Genomic DNA, 19,494 nt, shown 5'->3' on the forward strand with positions numbered 1-19,494 from the left:
AAAGCACACTTGCTGAGTGTGTCTACAAAACAAAACACACAGTCACAAACTGAATTTATTATCATTTTAATAGCTTTACCCGTTAATCACTAGGCAGTCTAAAATCATGTCCTCCCTAGCGTTGAACATTTAATGCAAACATGTACTACATTTCATCTTTAATACTGTGTTTTAAAAGCCATGTGTATTCAAAGCCTACAGTATAGCATGAGGCGCAACAGTAGTCTGCAAGCTAGGACATGAAAACACACCTAAAAACACCAAATATGTTGAAGGCTTTTTCAACACATACAGTACAAAACACTGATTACAGAGCAAATTTGTCACAATTAGTATAGCAATGTCACTGACACTCGTCTACTGGATATCTATGAGGAGAAAAGGAGTCTTATCTTTACCAAAAATTAATCTGCAGTTACATCCTACGCAGCAAGCTGGATTCTATCATTTAATCCATTTTGGTGGTTAAGATTTCAAATGTCACTGTCATCAAGTGAACTAGAGACACATACACACAGAAAGATAATATATAGCTTACTCAGATGTTCTTTGTTCCCATGTACTTTACAGTTTGTTTTTTTTTTTGTTGTTATTGTTTTGTTTTATTTTGTGCCACACTATATCTGGGCCATGTCGGGGAGCTCCAGCTCCAGCTCTCTGAGGTACTGGCTGCAGTTAGGGTCGCCCCTCACAGTGGGGGCTGATGGGATAGGTCGGCCGGTGTGAGGGTGGACGCACCAGCACTCGCCCCTCTGACCGTGGAGAGACATCTTGCACTGAAACACAAAATTATTGTTGTAGATTATTTTTGCACGTTTCCGTGTAACTTAAGGTTGTTTTGAGACATCTAATCATGCATGTGCATGTAGTGCTTGTGCACAAATCAGTTTTTTTAATATCATATTATAATAAATGTAAATATAATAACTATGTTTCAGAGGTTTTCACAGATATTAATTATTTTTCTGACATTATCAGGGAAATACAGTCATAGCTACATGAACATATAGTGTGTTAAGAGAGAAATATGAACATATAACATATGAATCGAAGGTGTCACTCTAAAAGTATAACATATTTCTGTTTACATTGATTATTGTGATGATTTACTCACCTTCTCCTCTAAATTCTTAGGCCATTTATAATATTATTATTATTTATTAGCATATTATCATGTGGCTACTATTCTGTTTCCCAATAGAGTAGTAGGAAATGCCAGGAGTTACCTGTTTGAGGTTATACTGCCCCCTCTTGTCACAGTTGGGGATGTGCAGGGCGTACAGGTCTTCCAGGGGACCTCGGTTATCTCTGAAGGGCATCTTGGATATCCGCTCTAGGACCTGGTCCAGCTCCTGCTGACACTGAGTCTTGAACACAGTGAAAACAAACAACACAAGTCAGCCCGTATAAGCGGCAGCTGGGTGTGTTAGAGCCACCAGGTTTCTGTGACAGACGGGTAAAATGTGCTCGGCCTGCGGCGAAAAATGTTCTGCACAAATTGTTCTATTTATTCCAACTTTTGTGCACAGAAATAAGAGGTTTTTTTTCATTTGTTTTTTTGTTTGTTTGATTACAAATCAGAAAACTGGTCTTTTACATCTCTTTTCTGTTTATATTTTGGAAAAATTTGATTAAAAAATGCTCAGAAATGAATCCGCAAACCAGAAAACTATTCCCGAGATGTGTTTGTAAGGCAATCAGCACATTTTTGACTCGCTACATAAAATCTCACATAAAATACACACACATACACACACACACCCCCACACACATACACACACACACACACACATTCACAATAAATTTAAGGGGCTTTCTGTAATGGGCAAATGAATCATGTTTTCTTGCCAGTAATGAATAACAACTCTTGCCAGTGACCTCAGGTTTACCTCACAATTCAATGAAGCCAAAGTCTTGTTGAGACAGTTATAAAGTTTCTGGTAGAGCTATAACCTTTAAATGATTTTAATGGCGGATGGAAAATACCACGATGCCGGTTAGAAATGACCGGAGTTCACCCGTGAGTCCAAGCTCCAGGATGTAGAGCTGGTCAGGTGTATTTAAAGTCAGAAAATATCTTTTGATTGAAGTGGAAATAGAAAAAAAAGCCTTTTCTTTGTTCTGTAATCCATTTGAAACAGTTATTTGGTTATTAATAGATTTCCTTCTCAGCCTTTGAAATAATTCCTAAAGTGCACTACTATTATTTATAACTGCAACTAATGATTATTTTCATTATCAATTAATCTGTAGATCATTTTCTTGATTAATCGCTCAGTTGCTTGGTCCATAAAATGTCAGAAATTTGGGAAAAATGTCTTGTTTTGTCCACAACCCAAAGTTATTCAGTCATATATATATACATTCTGTCATATAGGATGAAAAAAACTGAAAATATTCACATTTATGAAGCTGGAATCAGAGAATTTGGACTTTTTTTCTTAAAAAAAATGACTCAAAACAATGAATCGATGATCAAAATAGTTGGCAATTACTTTAATCGTTTGCAAATAACCAATTAGTTGACTAATTGTTGCAGCTCTACTATTATTTACCAATAGGTTCAAGCATTAACTGTACTTTGAATGATCCTCAAATATGGCAATAAAACACTTTTCAGTGCATCATCCAAACATGAACAGCTGCTGAACCAGAGGGAGGCGGCACTGCGCTCCTTTTTTTCCTTCCTCTGCAGTCTTAGCAGCTGATTCTCTACACTGACCGGGACTGAGGGAGGTTTACAGAGGACCTGCTATTTACACTCTCTTATCTTCAGTTATTTGCTGGTTGCTGACCGGCATCATTATATCATGTAATGCAGAGCATCATGGACTTTTTTTTTTGGATGGATTAAAAATATCACCAGTCATCTACAGGCCTTTGTGCTTAATTCCAAACTGCTGCTCATATCTTATGTCTGTTCTGTGCTTTAAACCACTTCTAACAACAATACAAGCCCAGTCAGCCCTGCACCCCCTGCACTGATGTTTCCTCTTTGATGTGTACATCCAGCCACATGTGACTTTACACACAGAAGACTGATCTCAATCAGTGAGGTAAACAGATTTATAGATCTATAGTAAGTTTAGTTTATATGAATCAGAACTAATCAGAGTAAAATAATCAACAGAAACAGAAAAGGTGGGATTGGTGCATAAAAGAGTCTTTGGTTACTCGCACTTAACTGACATTTTTCTACTAAAACTACTGACAAATTCCTTACAATTAACAATAATAACATTGGAGTTGTTGCTGCAGTGCCACAGGATGTGATTTTGTACTACATACAGTATCCATATATTGTCTTTCCTTGATCAAGCTAATTAGAAAACATCATCTGTGTCACACATGAAGGAAAATGTAACAGCTGGTGTGAAAATTTGTGATTATGGCACATAAAAGAGGCTAAATTCAGGCATAATTGACACATAATTAGACATTCTTCCTTCTTGATTTCTCTTTTTTTTATATTCTGAGGCTTAAACAGGTGCCAGGTGCAAATCCCAGAGTTACATATACAACAGTTGCGATCCTCAGCCTCACCTGTTTAGGCCGTGTGGGTTTCACCTCTTCCACCTTGTTGGTCTTCATCTTAGTCTTCATCTCCTGCCGGTGCTGGCGCACAGCGCTCTCTTTGGGTCCCAGCCAGGTGGTCTCTTTACTGGGCTTCCGGATGGCCGGGATGTCACTCACACCCTGCTCAGGCAGCAGCTCCACAGCCTCACCTGCGGTTGAAGAGATGACATCAAATCCATGAAATTACTTCACAGATTATGATTCTTTATGAACAGCATGTTCTGATAATGTTTCATGTAATAGAAGGGAGAAGTCGGTATTCTTAAAACAGGTTTGTTTCACAACAAAATCTGTTGTATTTCAAAATCAAGAATGCAATACAGCAACGGCAATAAATCTAGCAGGAAAAAGCTTCAGTGTCTTGCTCAAGGACACTTTGATGGACATGCAGTATTGGCTGCTGAAAGCATTTAACCTCTGACTTCTCTCTACGCACTAAGCTGTTCTGTTGCCCTCCTGCAGTCATTTTGGTAATAGATTGGGCCTTTTTTTTTTTTTTTTGAGGCTGGAAGTGGAGTGAAATAAGCTCAGAGTTGCACCGATCATTTTTCAGAGTGACAAAGTTAGTGACCTGGTCTGCTAAAAATGTTTCTTTGGAAATGGACGGATGGACTTCCAGCAGCTGCAGAGGTGACGCTGACCCTGCAGTCAGTTTCATAAACTGAGAACTTCTGCTCCTTTTTGATGGAGTGGAGAGAAATGCGAGATGTTTCATACTTTAACAAGCAGATGACCCTTCTGATAATGCTTATGGTCCATGACACGAATATTTGATGCCTGTACATTGTTAAAGTGTCTTTTAGCAAGGGGGTGTGCTCAGCTGGGTCTGACAACATAAACTTCCTGTCTTTAGTGAAAGGTTTTAGCTTTACTTAAAGTATTGCATGATTTTTAAATGACATTTTTTCAATTTTATTTATTCACTCATTTATTTTTTCCTGGAGAAAAGAGGCCTTGGGAGGTAGGAGAGATGGACATGAGACGGTATGAACTAGTGGGAAATTAATAGTTTTCTGAATTTGCACAATGTTCTGACGTCAAAATAGCCGACTTGGGAAGGGTCATCAGCTGATTTGGCTCACCTGGGCCCTCCAGGACATAAAAGCTGGCCCAGGAGCTCAACTCTTTCCTCAGCTGGCTTCTCTTTCTTTTCATTTTGGCACAGTTCAAGGCCTCCACAGCACATATCTGACACATCAGTGCTTTGCTGACATCGCTAATTTCCACCCCCTGTTGTTTATTTGATTTAGATTTTGCTCACATTTTTTGTACATTTCTTGTGTTTGTGACATTTTTCCACGTTGTCACAACTGACATTTTCACTAAAGATAATGTTGGGGGAGGGAAATAAATAGCTATAAGTGTCCAAACCACTGTTAAAATGCTCTGAAATGCCTCGGCACAATCAATGACTCACTAGAATCCTTTCCTTTCTCATAGAGCGAAGCAACCACATGCAGCTCCGTTAACAAGCTTGCGGGCTGGGAAAAGTTGGCCACTGCTGAACTTTAGTCACAGTCAGATTTCCATGGTTGCTTTTTTTCCCTGCTAATGTGATTCAATTTCATGAGCAGATGTTAGGAGCGGTGATAAATGGGCACAACATTGATATCATCGGACATTCAAAGTTTTCCATTTTTCTTCTACTTGGAAGTATCATCTGTGTGTTAATATATCTAATAATGGATCTAAGTGGACTCAAACTATCACCTCTGATCATCTGGTGCATTAGAGTCACAGCTGAAAATGAGTTTTTTTGATCTGAAATGAAGAGTGTGAACTGTGAAGTGTGGGGGAAAATGACCCAAATTTGGGGGTCTGTGGTCTCAAACTAAATGGCACTCACTAGCTCGCTATAAACTCATTAAAAGGATGTTAAATACAGAAGTAAAGTGGCCAAAAAAGTTCCACAATTTCACAGTTAAAAAACCCCTCCATAGATTACAATTAAGCCTCTCACATTCCCTACGGTTGGTCAGAACCAAATGATACAACAACAAGTCTTTAACCCTCATCTTACCAACATATTTAACATACAAGGACCGTACCGACTGGGGTCCCTGAGGACCCCAAGAATAAACTACTGTAAGAAACAACCATCATAGCAAAATGTTCACTTATTTGTTAACTTATATGTCAACTGAAAGAAAATTATTACTATTTTAGGAAAGTTACAGTTCATTTGCATATTTATCCCAAGTACAATCTTTCCACAGAGCCGTCAAAATGATTGACAGAGTACCCCGACCCCCAAAACAATGATATGAAGTCATTAGGAAGAAACTGATTGACAAAGTTGTAAAAAAAAATTGGGATGATAGAATAAAGCACCTGTGAGATATGACAGAAAGTATACCAATGGGGTCTGCGGGTACCCCAGTCGGTAGGATCCAAAAGAGCAAGCTAGTTCATCATTCAAATCTAGCTGTTCTGTGAATTTAAATCTATGGGAATCACATTTTAACAACGGGGAATCAAATTTACTCAAGAAGAAAACTCCCTCCAGCTCTTCTGTTTCTGCACTGAAACCATGTCAAATAGCCGAGTCCCTGTGGCCATCCACTGATTCCTCCAGGCGGTTTTCATTGACTTTGACCGTCTCTCCTCTCTCCTTCGAGTCTTGTTAAACATCAACCTAAAAAAAAAAAAAAAAACCCTCTCTTCAAACAGATGGAGCAAACAATGTGAGAGGCCATCAGGTCCAACCCAACATGTTGTTTCTGACAACAGAGCATACTTTGGGGTTGAGGGTTGACAGGGAGGGAGTGGAAGAAGAGTGTCATTCCAAACCAGCTGATTTTAGGCGAAAAAAATGTTACATGATGCAAATACGTCAGAGAAGCAACTTGATCACAGCTCAGCTCAGTTCAGTTTGTAAAAACAATGCGTCAAATAGTGAATATACATTGATATCCCCTTTCCTCTTGCTCTGTCTGAGAGCACCAGAAGAAGACAAAAGTTTCTTTTCAGTGACTTTTTCATTTTGAGGGTGTATTTTACCTATGCAGGAAAGAAGGGAAATAAGCACAGACAGTGGGGAAGGTCAAATAGCTGGCCAGTAAGAGGATAGTTCACAGTTATGCAAGGGCCAAGCTGTAATGTGCAGTTACTGGTGGTGGTGGTGGACTGGAGAAGCATTCTCTGCGCTCTGCAAGAGGTAAATTTGACATCCGGTTGTAGAATATGATTACAAAAGGCCTAAGAGAGAACGGGAGAAAGGAAATTCCAAACGAAGCAAAAACAAGGTGCTGGCGCCTTTTGCCATCAGATAGAACTGGTGTTGTTGGACTTCAGTTTCCCCTATGACGCTCCACCGCGCTCTCTCTGGCTTTACTTTGAAGACCGAGTTTCTTCGTAAAAAAAAGGGCAAAAGTCAACTGAAATCAGGTGTGTGCTCGCATGTGTGTGTGTGTGTGTGCGCGCGGATAAACACACAACACACTCAGGAATACTGGCGGCTGGGGTGCCTTTTGTTTTGCTGCCTTACATAATCCCCACAGTATCCAAGTGCAAAGCCATCACTCCCTCTCTTCTGAGGAAACCTGAGATGTTCGCGCAAACACACAGTCTGGGACGCACACATGAGCACACAATTTAAGGAGCGAAAGCAACAATCTCCCTCTCGAATGTACATGCACACACACACACAAACACAGAGGGTCAGGACCCCACTTTTAGAGGGACACTAGGCCTCTGCAGTACAAGCCGTTCCACAGCGGTGGGCTGGGGATCAGCAGTATCAACAGAGCAGCAGGCCTACTGTCCAGTCTACTGCTTGAATTAATCCTCAGACAATGGCCCGAGAGGCTTCCTTTCTATATCTGATCCATGTCGAATTCCCAGATGGCACGTAGGTCAGAAGTGTCATGTCTGATTGTCAAGATTCTGGTCAACTGAGCAAATGTCAGACTTGGCTGGATCACGGGGAGAATGGAAAGGTTGGAAAAGGGAGAGATCCGAGCACACCAACATTCTCGCTCCATCACATTTCCGTAGATACAAATAGTCCCTTGTGTTATTTTCGGATAAACTCACGGGTGTCTTATGTTACTGCAGTTATGAAGGGAAGTTGACTGGTTGTCTCAGCTTGGCTTATCAAAGTTAGCGGATGTCAACGGCTGCACTCACATTACAGGCCTTAATGATTAAATCAGATTTTTTTAGTCAGATTTGATGTTATTTTGTTGATGGTTCACATTCATGTTTTTTAGTGACGTGTGTGCGGTTCCAGTGTGAGCGCCGTTGAGGTCCTAAATTGCCACACATGCGCAGATTTAACTGAAATGTGAGCCGCATGCGTACAAGAATTACAACAATAAAGCAATTCGTGCAGCAGTCGAATCATAAACATGGATGACAAGGCTGTGCTAGCGTTCGGCTACGATAAGTTCCTTCTGGTTTGGCTTGAATAGAAGTTTTTCCATAAATGTTGAAACTTCCTCATCCCTCCATTGACCCCCGTCACTGTTGTTGCTCTCCTCTATGTTTACAGGCTGTGAGGTGCCGACACTGAATGATGACAAGAGTCAATATGCACAGAGAAGTGAGACGTTTAAAAAAAAACACATAAATTACAATCTGACTGTTCTGACAGTCGTCGCATAGCCAGAGATCAGATATGAATCAGATCTAGCACCATATAAGCAAGTGGCCCGGATCTGATATGAAAAAATCAGATTTGGTTTGTTCACACTTATGTGAAAAAATCTGATCTGACTCACTTGGAGGCAAAAAATTGGATTTGGGCCACTTCAGCGTGTAATGTGAATGTAGCCAATGAGATTAAGAAGCAGCTTCTCTCCAAATTTAAGAAATCTACTTCCAGAACTTCAAGTATCACCATGAAATGCAACATTTGCAGTTTCAGTGTAGCGCTGACTTTCATTTGGATTTTAAAAATTACACCCTATTTTGTTACACGTTATGCTATGATTGGCTACTTGTGTTGCCATCACGGAAGTCAGTAAAAAAGTTTTTTTATGCATTGCTGCACAAAACAGCGTGTTTAAAATTCAAATGAAGTCAGTGGCTGACTTGTGGTTTGTGTGTTTCAACCGTAAATGATGAATATACAGTATGGTAAGCCTTATGTTACAGTTGAAGCAACCTTTAACCAAATATACTGTGCATTTAAACAAGAAGTACATCAGAAACTTGACAGATTTATGTTGTTTTATGAACATATACATTAAAGTGTGTATGTCTATCTTTGTAGAAAGAAGTTTTACAGTTCATGTGCCAATTTGAGGTACAGATCACCACTCAAGAAACCTTCAAACTGTATACAAAGACATTAGTTTTAGTCTGACTCTGGATAAACAAGGAATATTCCCACAAAATGAATTATCCAAAGGTACATCTTCTCTCATTATGGCTCTTAACGCAGCTCTGAGGTGCGAAATAAGTCATGTGCCACTTCGGAAGTTGATGAAAGGTCCTGAATCAGAGTAACTGCAGTCCATCATCCATTACAACGTCAAGTGGGACTGTTTTCCTAGAAACACAAACTCAGCAGAGTGCAGATGTGTTTACCTTTCAGGCTTTCTGGCCCACAACAGTCATCTAAAAGCAAGGTTTGGACAGGTTCTGGCACGTATGTACGCACCGCGGCATCCAAGGCCAGGCATCTCGCTCACTACCGACACCGCTGGCTGAACTCTGCTGCGATTGTGCGGGACCTAAACTAGGACATGAACTGAGGCAAGCTGGAACACAGTGAACTTGTCGGGCATCACATGCAGCTACAGCTGGCAATCATTCATAACCTCTGGGGGATATATGATGGATGTGAGCAAGCCTCTTGAGTTATTGACCGATGTTTTATTATAGCAGTGACATGTCGGTCTCTGGGTGAAAACCCTGTACATCCAAAATGTCGCCTTTTTTTAGGAGTTAAGAAACAAAGCATGATCTCTAATTCTATTTTATCCTTCCGCTAAAGTTAGACCAGGAAAGTTCAAACTGATTTTATGTGATATTTACCTGACGACAACAAAACAACCTGTGCATTAGATCAGCAATGAACATTTTCCACTACTTCCCCCCCCCTCAAGAAACCAAAAGGTACTGGGAAGGAAGGGATTTGCATTACAGCTTAACCAACAGTATTCAACTTTCAGTTCCTCTAGAATAAAAAGTATAATTCCACAGCAGACTTTAAAACCACTGAATAAGAAGTTGTTCATCATAAATTTGGGTTTTATTGTTGTCCTTTTTAACACATTAACACAGTAACAAAGAAAGTCTGTCCTACTGTCAAATATTCACATTTATAATGTGAGCAGCTAATGAAGAACACTCACTTGCACAACTGCTCTGACAGCCTAATAGGGTCGGAAATTATGCATATTAGAAAAGTTTGCATGCTGTAGATGCTGCACATTCATCGATGTGTGCTGCAAACATTTATGTTAACTTGTAAATGTGTTAATAGCCAGTCATTAACCCAGTTAAAGCTTATTATTTAAAGCTAGATGTGTGCATTTTTTGCTCTATTAATCCGCAAGAAAATGAAACTGTGGTTAAACTCTTTTTGTAATTAGCAGCTTTAAGAGGATTCATTTACAAAAACTATTAAATAAAGTGTTGATTTTTTTTGTTCTCGAGTTTCATGGAGTGTTTTGTTGCTGTTGTTTGTTCGGGAGGAATCTCAACCACATCAGCAGAGGAAGAAACTGGTCAATATTGGACTTTTATTAAAGTCAAATGGCAGAGAGAGAATCTCAAGCTTCTGTAATGTCACGTACATCAGAGTAAAATGGAAAATGGAAAATGTGGACGAGGTATTATATTGCAAGGGGAACTGTTTTGCCTCCACCCACATCTCTCTCATCAGCGTTGTTAGATCAAGAGGGGGAAGACAAGGGGAAAATGAATTAATTAGTCTGCAAACATGCACTTTTGGAGATGCCAAATGATATCCAATAACGCATCCAGCCACTGATATCACTCTGCAAGTTACTGCAGCCCACTAACTAACAAATTCAAGTGGAAATTTATAGGATGGAGGGATGGAGGGACCCTCTCCCCTGCAACACCTGCGCCTACGCCCCCTTCCCCTCCAGTGTCAGTAGCATATCAGACAGTGTTTGTATTGTCTTAAATCACCCTTGACCAAAAAGGAGGGTGGGAAGTTATTCTGGTTCTCAATACAAGCACGAGGAGATTCTTGGCACGGGTACACATGAAGTTGATGCCTGGGGGGGAGATGGCACAAATACCCCTGTTTTTGGAGAAGCCTGGGGTGGGGGGGGATTATCTCAGAGCTATTTCAGTCCTGCGGGCTCCGTCTGGTTGCCCCCGCAGGTACACAGGAATGCCCCTTGTTAGCTAACAATGTTATTTCAGATGGCACAGGAGGTTTTGTTCCCCTATTCTTTCCACCTCATTTTTCCTCTCCATAACGAACTTTACAACAGTATTGATACAGAAGACTTCTCATGGTTTGCACCCAAGTTTCTACGCTCAAAGCTGCCAAATTCAGACTGAAGCCCTGACTGCAAAGTAAAGAAAGTTCTATGTAAGTCTGGGCAAAATCAACACCAAAGCAAACGGTTGCTTTGTAGATTAATATCCAGTTAACAGTATCCAATTACAATGGCGTTCATGTGACATTTAAGCAAGCAACCGGGGTCTGTTCGGGCTTTGTTAATCAACTTGTTCTCCGTTGAGGTCATATATGGTATGAACCCAGTCAAAACAACCAACCGCCCATCCAATCTGATTAAGGGAACCTTTATTTGGATCCAGGTTTCTGTGGGAACAGAATATCAAGTGATAGTGTGCATAAACAGAGAGGGTAGTGGGAAACTTGTGGGTGTTAGTTTTAGGGAGATATTTCAGCTCAAAATTAATGGAATATGAAATATAATTGTTATTTGTAAAATGATGCAATTGTAATAAAAACATACTTTTATCATAAAAAAAAATCTTTTAATCAGCTCTTGGGGTTATACCTAACCAACTTGTTGATTGCTTGAGGGGCTGAAATGTTTATTAGCGAACAATTCTAAGATAAAGAATCTCATTGCAACTTCCCGTTTTCAGCACATCACAAAGAAATTCCCTCTCAGATAAAAGATATTTTATTAATCTTCCTGTTCTCAAAGTGCCAATGAATCCATCTCATGATGCCCTATATTCCACATTTCACGGAAACTTGCAGATAAACGCCTGTATATACATATATACACGTACAAAGAAAAGGACTTATGTGCAAATGTCTGAGAGATTTTGAAACAAACACCAAATACGGCTCGACGATGTCGTCCCTCACATGGTCTGATGTTTTTACACCGCTTGAGGGTACAATACTTAAGACTTAAATGCTATCTATAGTCATCTATCTTAACACACGCACGTTATTCGAGATACTTCTGGCACAGACTTAAGTCAAAGTTTTGCTTCAAGTTCAGTGGCTTGACTGCAAATGCAAATGTGATGCCTTCAGGTTATATGTATGAAAACATATTCTCTCACAACGAAACACATGCAGGCAATCACTCATGCAGCACACGCAAACAAACAGATCGGGAAACGCTAAAGGTACAATGGGGTGGAGGGGGTGGGGGGGGGGGGAAATCTGAGCACACAGGATTCTGTTTTGGTCTTATTCAACTTAACCGAGTGCAATTTCATACTCTCATGTTTTCAACTCAGACATGCATCATTTTAGCCTCATCTGGGAACCGCATGAACATCACAGGCTATTAGCTGAATTCAAACTGTCACAGTAACATCTTCATCTTCTGTAGCTGTGCATCATATTACGTACATGTTTAAACCCACATAATCAAAGCCATGACTTTAAATTCACGTCATTCGGAGAGATATTTTAAACAACGCACTAAATAGGAAGACACACACGAGGAATGCAAGAATCTTATTCACTAAAACTAATATAAAACGTTCTTTCTTTGCACTTTTAGCAAATCAGAATGTGAGTCTGCAGCGCTGATTCAAGACATCCCCTTTTAACAGCTGCTCTCACAGCATCACAAAGTGAATTTTCAGCATGGGCCTGGAAGAAACAACCTGCCGAGCTAAACAAGACATTGCTTCATTTTGAAAATCGTCGCATGAACTCAGGTTGAGTTCATTCCTCAGGTTTGTGGGCAATATCTCTCATTTACTTTACTTAATTAGCGCATTGCTAATATGCTGTAATTAGGTGCTTCAATAATTCAAAACAGTGAAGAAAAATGCCTGTGGTGTAGACCAGAGAAGAGAGTAAACCAGTACATTTCATCTAATTAGAGTTTCATCGAAAACAGACAAAGAGCTAAACTATTCTTTGCTCCATATTTTTTTATGAGACTTCCTTCAGATTTTGATTTATCTTTTTTAGGTGTTGTCTGTATGACTCAAGCTAATAACACTGCACTATATTTTATATGACAGTGACAGAAATGACCTGATTTTAATAAAGCAAGTGCAGTATTCTTTTTTTTTTTTTACATAGATCCGCTCTCATGCACCTCTCTTTCGCTCTAATCTCTTTTCCCTGCTCCTCTCTCTTACATGATCATCCGAGGGTCAAAGGAATATTAGCTCTGACCTTTGACCTCCTTACTGCTGGTTGCCAGTAGTGCTGATTGTGAAGGTTACAAGGATACTGTTGTTGTCATTGTTAGTCGCTCTGGATAACGCCACCAGATCAATTCCTCAAATACAATAAGGGCGATAAAACCTCTAAGGGTTACATGTTAAACTGACAAGGAAGTAATTCTTGTTCTGTTGTTTCATAAATTGATGCGACAAGGTTTAGGCTGTGTTATTTGTGTCTGTGCCATTTAATTTGAATAAAAACAGGATGTTGAGGTTTATTATAACATCCAAATAAAGCAGCTGCAATATGTCACCCTTTGATTCTTTTCCAAAGGTGTCAAATCAACTCAAGAGTCACAAGAAGCCCCCCTTTCCTCAACTCAATACAACCACTTTATTATCATATTATAATCAGATTTTTTTTTTCTTTCATTTACAGATTAACTCCTGGGAAAGAGGAGATTCCAAAAAAAAAGACAGCTTCCAGCAGCCCTTGTGAGCTGATTTCTATCTGGGATTCCATTACTTCCTCTTTTTTATGTGTATCTGAGAAGAATTTATTACAGGAAATCAAGCCTGTGTAGTCTTAAACTGGGCCAAATGAAAGCAGGAGACTGACAGTAACCATCTGTAACACCAATGGCAGCTTTATAATGTCTTTTTACATGAAGTGAATGGCATAAATAGAGGGCAGAGGCGGATGGGCGCCCTATCAGCTCATTTTGAAGCTGATACGGTGGTTTGGCTGTTATATATCTGGAGAAGTGGTTTTGAATTGGATTTCACTTTTGACCCCAAGAAGAAGCAACTTTCAGAGGCCTGTTCACTTTGTCTTAATGAAATATGTTTCTCTTTTTTTATATGTTGACCTTGAGGAAGCTGTGCACCTCACTTAGACCACTGTAACAATCTCTGCCTCTGTCTTTGTCAAGAAATCACTCTTCCATCTGTGGCAAGGCTTTTATCCAAAACAACACTGCATTCAGCCTTTAGAGCCAATTTATAAGCTTTTACTGCTTTTTTCTTTACACATCTTGCTACATCTCAAGACTTTTTAACCTGCAAGCTCAAGCACAGCCCAACCCCAAGCTGAGAAAATTGCCTTCTTACAAGCCTTTACATGATGTGTCCATGTATTTTGTTCCCTTTTTGTTTCCCTCTTACGTAACCCTGCAAGTTATTTCTGGTCGTTTTATGACTTGTCTGTTATTGTTTAGGAGAGGCCTCCATAAATAAATGCTGTGTAAGGGGTTACATAAAGGTGGAATTAAGTCATGATGGTGGCTCTTTACCAAATCGCAAATGTGTCATGAAGCACCCTGACAAAAGGTCAAAACCTTTTGTCAGGGTGCTAGAGGGTCCTTACAGAGAACAGGGTTACTCTGATGCCGTCTCCGGTAGTTTCTCTACGTTCCAGGAGTTCACTGCCAAAATAAACACGTGTCAGTCTGGAGGTAAACTCTGACAAAGCAAGGATTTGGAAATGAGTAGAAATCACACCCCGGCTGGCTCCACTGGACACTCATTGACTGTGTGTTTGCAGTCTTAAAATCAGCCAATTAATGAGGCTGTTTACTTTTCTTCTTCGCTGTGACCTGTCCTTCTTTAAACACAAACCACATGAGCCAAGCTGGCTCCGCTCCACACCAAGCTTCAGACTCATTGTGATCCTCTTGCACATACATCCAGCTCATTTTCCCAGTTAATGTAGTCACTGTCAACACCAGTTTACAGTTACTCCTGGTCAAAGCCTAAAGTCCACTTTTCCAATCAATGCAGCATTCCTCCTGCTGTCTCTCTCTGTTTCTTTCTCTCCACTCCCCTGTGGAAATGTCAACATCAATACTATGATGTTTTCTGTGTCCATCCCACTAAGTACAATTTCTGGGAATTTTGCAAGCCACCACCTCGTTCTCTGTTTCAGTGTTTTAAAGGCAGATTTTAGGGGGGGAAAGACTGGAAGACCAGCTGTTTGGAGCATAGCTGAGGTTAACTTGGGAAGAGTGACTGTTCCTTTTGTTTCTCCCCATGCACACCAGGATGATTCACAACACTTTAAAACAGGTCTATGCAACACAGACTTACACATGAGCGCAATAATACCTCCACATACCTCATGCAACAGGCATGACAATGGTAATTACTGCAAATAATGGTTTTAAAAAAAATGCACACCTCAAATGCATAAGAAAGGGCATGAGCAACACACCAATTATAAAGCTAAGAAAGTATTGTCAGTACAATCTTCTAAATTATGTCAAGTCTGAAAGTAAAAGCTGATGGCAAAGGCTCCAAAAAGGGTTTATAATAATCCTATAAATGTTAAAAGGATGCAGTGAACACATCAAAGCAAAACGACATGTGATTCTATTAAAATATCTTAGAAATATCATGCAGTAAAGTGCAATAAGGTCACTAGAACTTAAGAAATATTCCCTATATTACAAAGATTTGGGCTCAGCCTTCATGACAATGCACTATTTCTACACTAGTCTTCTGGCTGCAGTCTAGACAGTGTCATTAAAAATTGATAGAAGAAAACCAGGTTTCCAGTAAACTGACTGACCGCTGGTTTGCTCCCGGTGCTCCTGGCTGTAAGTGGTCGTCTCGGTGTCCACTTTGCGCCGGCATTGCCCCTGGCCCTGCACCAGTTGCTCCAGGGGAAGCTCCGAGTCGGGCGTCGGGTAGCAACGCAGACCGGTGGCGCACCTCGGGGTGTACACGCCGCACGCCTCGCCCTCTTGCCGGGCGCACACGGGGCAGCACCCGCAGCCCGGTTCGCGCACTATCTCCGCGCAAGTCTCGGTGAGCTTTGGGCACAGCGCCTGGCGCTCCGCGGTGCAGCCCGGGCAGCGGAACACCATCTCGGCCAGGGAGGCACCGGCGAGAGACGCGGAGAGGATCAGCAAGCTGCAACCCGCGTACGAAAGCATTGTTATAGGCATGAGGTTTTTGGTCATTATCATGGGGCGATGGAAGGCAATCCCAAGTGAAAAAAAGGGGAAGAAATGTGCATGCGAACAGGTGAAGCCGGGGGCTGGGAGGTCTGCTGGGTCCTACAAACCCAGGTTTGCTCTCGGGGCCACACATGGGTGTCAATCGGGGAAAATAGGAAGACATAGGATTTAGCTCAAATGTCATCGTTTAGCTCTCTTAAAACGCTACAGCAAATAACACAGACGACTCCAGAGACGATTAAATAATACTTCTTTCCTTATTGTATCCTCGAATCCTCTTAAATGGTCCAGAATGAGTCTAAAAGTTGAGCTGAATTAGTTAAAACTGGATGCATTTGAAGGTCTGAAAATACTGCTGCTTGATTGGATAACATTACCAGCCCCTCTATGATGGACTGTTAATAGTCCACTTTGTGCAGCTGTCTTGAAGAAAGAGGGAAAAAAAGAATATATATCCTCCATTCTCCACAAATCAAATTGTGTCAGATGACCATTCTTAGAGATATCTGTAACACGAGGAAAATCACAACATGTATTCATGGAGGGTCAAAATTTCAGACCAGGCTCCTTTTATGTGGTGTTTATTTAAAGATAAAGCACCGCAGACAACAACAACAACATATTCATCATAAGATATGGTACATTGTGCTGATTCCAAAAGGGGGAAATTAAAGCATCATTGTTGCTTTTTTCATTTCCCTCTATAATATGTGATCTGCACTCCTGCTCTCTAGCTGACCCTTGACCCATTTGTGGCAACATCATGGGGGTAAAAGAACTTCCTAAGGGCGGTTATAAATTAATTAAGAATTTTATCAAAAAAAAAGAGAAGTCAATGTGAAACTTGAACTTATGCTCAAAAACAGGGCAGTGAATTGTAATGCCCTTGCTTGAAGAGACTGCATTACTATACATACTGTGGCCTGTTTGTTTCAATCAGCACTGCCTGCCCCAACTCCCAGAATGCCTAAATAAATAAACAAACAAACAAAAGGACTATGTGCAGAGCATTCCTTACATGGAAAGACCTCCCCACTGTGGCTGACATGTCCATTGACACTCAATTAAAAGTCGCCAGCTGCTACCATCTTATATGCCTGTGTACAGTAATGCTACTGTAAACGCACACAGCAATGTTTCCTATCGATCGGTGAGGCCAAGCCTTGAGGTGTCGTGCTTGCCCACCGAACAAGCTCCTATTAACCCCGTCCAGTGCGGTGGACTAATCGGTGTTTATCCAAGGGCCCAGAAATAGAAGTGGCATGTGTAACCTTACTCTGTAGATATAAATGCAGATTATTTTGTTTTGTGGGTGCCCCCTGATTTAATACTATTTGGCCCCATTCACGATAGGCATCCTAGCTCACCTTGGGGGTGGAGGGAGGGAGAAAGGGCACATTTGAAGCTGTCTTGTATCTCAGGGGTGTGAGTCAGGAGGATGCCCAGAGGGCTGTTTGCACATAGAACCTCATATGTCATTTTATGAAACCGTGGATGGAAAAGCAGCAGGGGAGAAGGCCCGGCATTTTATAAATATGAGCCTGGGGGCGAGGATCTGTGTCTGGGATGGCCACTAGCTAATAGGCCTAACAGGCCGCAGTATCTGCCCATGTGTGCAAAGTAATCCCCACCAAGGTCAGTTACTTAAATTCCTCCCCATGGAATTGTAAAGTAAATACAAACTCTGGATAAACTCTACATTGATAGAGGAAGGTATGGGATCACTGATGGACTGAGGACACATACAGCGCATGTGCCTCAGTGAGTATACAGAGAGAGTTTTGTATGCGAGAGGTCATCTCCTTAATTACAGTACAGTAAGTCCCCAAAATTCAGCACAATCTTTTAATCATAACCTCGCTAAACCATCACTTTTATACCTCTATAGGAAACATTTTATTCTAACCTCCATATTAGCGTTTATAAGCAGAATATGAGCACTTAAATAAAGGTTCATAACGTACTATAATGTAGCTGCAATCAAATATAAAGGCATTTTTAAAGTGTTTAATGTATTCATGAACTCCTCCTATGAAGTGTGTATAAACAGTGCAATTATACATGATTATATTATAATATACACATGAACAAAGCTTTTATAAAGAATTTATTAATCGTTCACATTCATGTAAATTAATCACAAGTGGATCTGAAACTGTTAGATGTGCTCAAAACTCACGACAGCACGTCGTTATATATAATTACTGCTAGTTATATTATTTAAAAACTAAAAACTTAACTTAAATCTGCTTTCAACAACATTATAGTGTGTTATAAACCAATTCTTAATTGTTCATATGCTGCCTATAAAAGCTAAACAGATGTTACTGGTTACGTAAATATGCATCTAATTCACACATGCTTCTGATGCTGATTATCCTTTTTTTTTATTGTGCGTGTTGAGTGAGAGGTAAACCATTGCTAACACTAACTGAATGACTATAAATCACTATAAAAAAAAAACACCTATATATCTAAATGGAAACACATTACTGGATTTCACTTGCCCTTGCCGTGAAAGGTTCAGTCCAAAATAGCCTCTCAGAACGGTCCAAATATTTGAATCCTAATCGATCCGGTGGTGACATAAACCACTAACTATGTTAATTAATATTTGTGAGGCTGCGGTACACTTCATCCAGTCTAATTTTGAGCTGCTAAGCCTCACAGCAGGCCCGCTGGGAAACGGCTGCAACAATGGCAGCGACCATTTTGACAGTCAGAAAGTTAAAAGAAGACTGTAGTGTCCTTAAAACACACCTATAAGACATGAGCCAGTGTTTTCACAGCTGCCTCTAAATCTAAAATCATAAAGCAAACAAAACAAAGTATAAGATTACTTTAATCCGACTGACTCGGGTACCCGCAGACCCCAGAGGTATACTTTTTGTCAAATATCACAGGTGCTTCAATTTGTCAATCAGTTTGTTTCTAATGGCTGCATATCATTGTTTTCTGTTTCTGTTTTAATTAGTGCTTTTTAAAACATACCAATTTATTCAAAAGCAGTCAAAAGCACCCATTTCTGCCTATGCAGTTTTAATAGATGGAACTATTTATTGGGACCTTGTATGTTTAATATGTTGGTAGGATGAGGGTTAATTTTGGCCGTATTCTGGGTTCTTATCAAGTGAAACAGATTGGAGAATGACCTCAGAGTAGGCTCCCTAAAGACATCCTTGTGTTCATTTTTCAGACTTTGATAATGAATGAGTGCACTGTTTAGTGTTTGGCTTTCATTATACCTAATTAAGACTCCATGTGCTTGGACTACTGATTGGATAAGTAGATGCAATGAGTAAGAGGGTTGGAAAAGTAATTCATCATCTGATTAGTGGAGCTGTATGAAATTAAGTTATACGGGTCACATTTACAGCAGCTAAACAGCTGGATTATAGGTTTATTTCCTGAACTA

At 40.3% G+C, this 19,494-nt stretch overlaps 1 protein-coding gene across 1 annotated transcript; it reads right to left on the minus strand.

The window, feature by feature from the left end:
* Positions 1–50: 50 nt before the first annotated feature.
* On the minus strand, positions 51–16,393 carry igfbp2a (insulin-like growth factor binding protein 2a). Its single transcript, XM_044345224.1, has 4 exons — positions 15,689–16,393; positions 3,544–3,725; positions 1,227–1,367; positions 51–776 (listed from the first exon to the last, which is right to left on the minus strand). The coding sequence occupies exons 1-4, from the start codon at positions 16,086–16,088 to the stop codon at positions 618–620; spliced, it is 882 nt and encodes a 293-aa protein (XP_044201159.1). The 5' UTR covers positions 16,089–16,393; the 3' UTR covers positions 51–617.
* Between the last annotated feature and the right edge of the window lie 3,101 nt (positions 16,394–19,494).

Source organism: Thunnus albacares, chromosome 24, assembly GCF_914725855.1.
Source record: "Thunnus albacares chromosome 24, fThuAlb1.1, whole genome shotgun sequence".
NCBI lineage: Eukaryota > Metazoa > Chordata > Actinopteri > Scombriformes > Scombridae > Thunnus > Thunnus albacares.